A 2,546-nucleotide genomic window follows, 5' to 3' on the forward strand; every position below is an offset into this window, starting at 1 on the left:
GCCCCTTGGTCTCTACGGTGGGCCCTTCCCGGTAGCCGACCTGTTCCTTGAAGCGGGCCAGGAAGGCCGGCTCGGCGGGCCGCACGTAAGACACCTGGTTCCGCTTGCTCATGGCCGCGCAGGGAAACAGCGGCTCTGGGGACCGTCTGGAGAGTGCGCGAGGCGACGGCGCCTACTTGTGACGTCACATGGCCACGCCTCCTGCGTGAGGCCGGCAACATGGCGGCCTAGGTGCTGACGTCAACGTCTTCCCTGGGCGCCAAATTCAAATCCGCGGACATTTTGAACGCGCGGAATCCCGGTTTGCAGCGCGCCTGGAGCTGAGGGCATCCCCGCATTGTTCTCGGCATTCAGAGGAGAGGGCGCCATGGCGCCCGGCTCCAAAAGTAAGTAAGGAGTCCGGCTCCGCCGCCCCGTCCCCGCCCCCAAATACAGCGGAGAAAGGACGCCACCCCTGGGCGCCCCGCAGCGTGTGAAAACGGGAGCTCACCGAACGGCTGGGGAATCTTTGTCCCTCAGAGACGCTGAAGGAACAGCTTTTTCCCCTTCCGTCGATGCATGGGACGACGCGGTGCACGCCGCGAGCCGGGACGGTTCTGGACCCTGGGCTGAGCCGTGAGCCAGGGACGGACGGGGCCTGCAGCCTCGGGTCGATCCTGCTGCCGGCACCTTCTGCACATTTCCACTTTGCTCCCCTTCCTGCTGGGAGGACTTCTCCAGGTTGCAGGTGCCTCCAGCACGTCTTTCTCTTCGCAGGGCCCGCTATAGACTCTTAGAAAAGGGACAATTAAGGCACAACTCAGCAGAGTCTATTCCCACAGTCCCTATTATCCCCTCAGGGAGACCCCTTCAATTTCTCCCTTTTTTCATGGAGAGGAGCGCTGTCATTTTTACTTTTGATACCCCCCCCCCTTTAAAAAATATTTTATTGATTTTTTTTTTACAGAGAACCCTTCAGTCCGCAGGCTGACGCTCTATCCACTGAGCCAAACCGGTCAGGGCTTTGATAAACCCTTTAATTTTCGCTAATTTCTTGGTCCTTTACTGTTCTTGTGCAGGACATGCTCCACCGCTTACATTGCCTAATCCTCTTTAAGTGTTGGTTTTTGAAGCGTAATGAGAAGCCTATGATGATTGAAGAAATTGTGAACTTTTGGTGTTTGCACCTTCCAACAACAAAGCTTCTAGCTGTCCATAGTAATTCTCTTCTGATGTGTTTGTTGTTTCATTAACCTTTTAGGTCAGTTATAACACTACCCGAAAACCTCCTTATGCTCTCTTTTCCTCCATTATTTTTAAAACATTTTTTAATAAACATTTTTATTGATTTCAGAGAGGAAGGGAGAAGGAGCAACAGACAGAAATATCAATGATGGGAGAGAATCATTGATCGGCTGCCTCCTGCACTCCCCCCACTGGGGATGGAGCTGCAACCCAGCCTGTGCCTTGACCAGGAATGGAACCATGACCTCCTGGTTCATAGTTCATGCTTAACCACTGAGCCACACCGTCAGGGCTCCTCCACTATTTTTCGTATTCAGGGGATATTAGCACACAAATTGGTACATTATTGGACCAAAATGTTTTATTATGCTTTCTGCACAGCCACAGTATTTGTTCAGTACATCTGGACTCAAGCAAGAGAATTTATGCCTGTGATATATTAGTGCAAAGTGGTATAAGTATGTCTATTAAAGGACTCTGCCCTGTCTACGTACATCAGTTTCTAGAAGTGATGGGAGCAGGGGTATTCACAGTGCCCCTTTGTGATGCTGGTGATGTCCCTGCGGAATTCTCCCCCTCTAAGTTTGTTAGCGAAGTTGAGGTTGGTGACATCCCATCTAAGCACCTCTTGCATTCCCAGCAGCCCAGAGACCTGGAGCATGAAGTGGGAACATAGGGGCGAGAGGGCCCATGCAGTGCTCTCTGCAGCTTTGGCTTTTGTACCTATAGAAGATTTTTTTCTGTGACACCTCAAAAAGAAATGCAATGCTTGGTTGCCCACAAGGACATCCCCTAGTGCCTACCTAATCTCGTGGTCCTAAAGGAAAAGTCAGCCAGTGGCTGTGATAAGGAAAGAAAAGGTGGGAAAACAAACGGAGAGGCAAGTCATTTGTTTGAGATGGAAATGTTAGTGGCAGAGCCATGTCTTCACTCCACACCTTTATGTTGAAAGTGTTACATATGTCCCCTTTTTTCCCCCATTGACACCCCTGCCTCCTGCCCCAGGCCTCCACCACCCTATTGTCTGTGTCTTTGGGTTATGCATATATGCAGACAAGTTCTTTGGTTGATCCTTGCCCACCATCCCTCTGAGATTTGACGTGCTTCTATATCTCTAGATCTATTTTGTTCAACAGTTTATTTTGTTCATTAGGTTCCAATATGAGTGAGATCATGTGATACTTGTCTTTCTCTGGCTGCCTTATTTCACTTAGCACGATACTCTGCAGGTCCCTCCATGCTGTCTCAAAGGGTAACAGAGCCTTCTTTTTTACTGCTGCATAGTATTCCATGGAGTAAGTGTACTATAGCTTTTTTATCCA

The 2,546-nt window shown here is 50.0% G+C and overlaps 2 protein-coding genes across 3 annotated transcripts in view; one reads left to right on the forward strand and one right to left on the reverse strand.

Annotated features, from left to right (window-relative positions):
- The window catches only part of KIAA1143 (KIAA1143 ortholog), a 5,292-nt gene extending 5,102 nt beyond the window's left edge, over positions 1-190 (reverse strand). Inside the window, exon 1 of the mRNA XM_005882655.2 lies at positions 3-190. Coding sequence (XP_005882717.1) covers positions 3-112 — 110 coding nt within the window. The 5' untranslated portion in view covers positions 113-190. The remainder of the gene's footprint in view (positions 1-2) is intronic.
- A 75-nt stretch (positions 191-265) lies between these two features.
- KIF15 (kinesin family member 15) overlaps positions 266-2,546 on the forward strand; it is a 42,438-nt gene continuing 40,157 nt past the window's right edge. For both annotated transcript variants that reach the window (XM_014530286.1, XM_014530288.1), the window contains exon 1: positions 266-386. In XM_014530286.1, coding sequence (XP_014385772.1) covers positions 368-386 — 19 coding nt within the window. In that variant the 5' untranslated portion in view covers positions 266-367. The remainder of the gene's footprint in view (positions 387-2,546) is intronic.

Source organism: Myotis brandtii, unplaced genomic scaffold, assembly GCF_000412655.1.
Source record: "Myotis brandtii unplaced genomic scaffold, ASM41265v1 scaffold731, whole genome shotgun sequence".
NCBI lineage: Eukaryota > Metazoa > Chordata > Mammalia > Chiroptera > Vespertilionidae > Myotis > Myotis brandtii.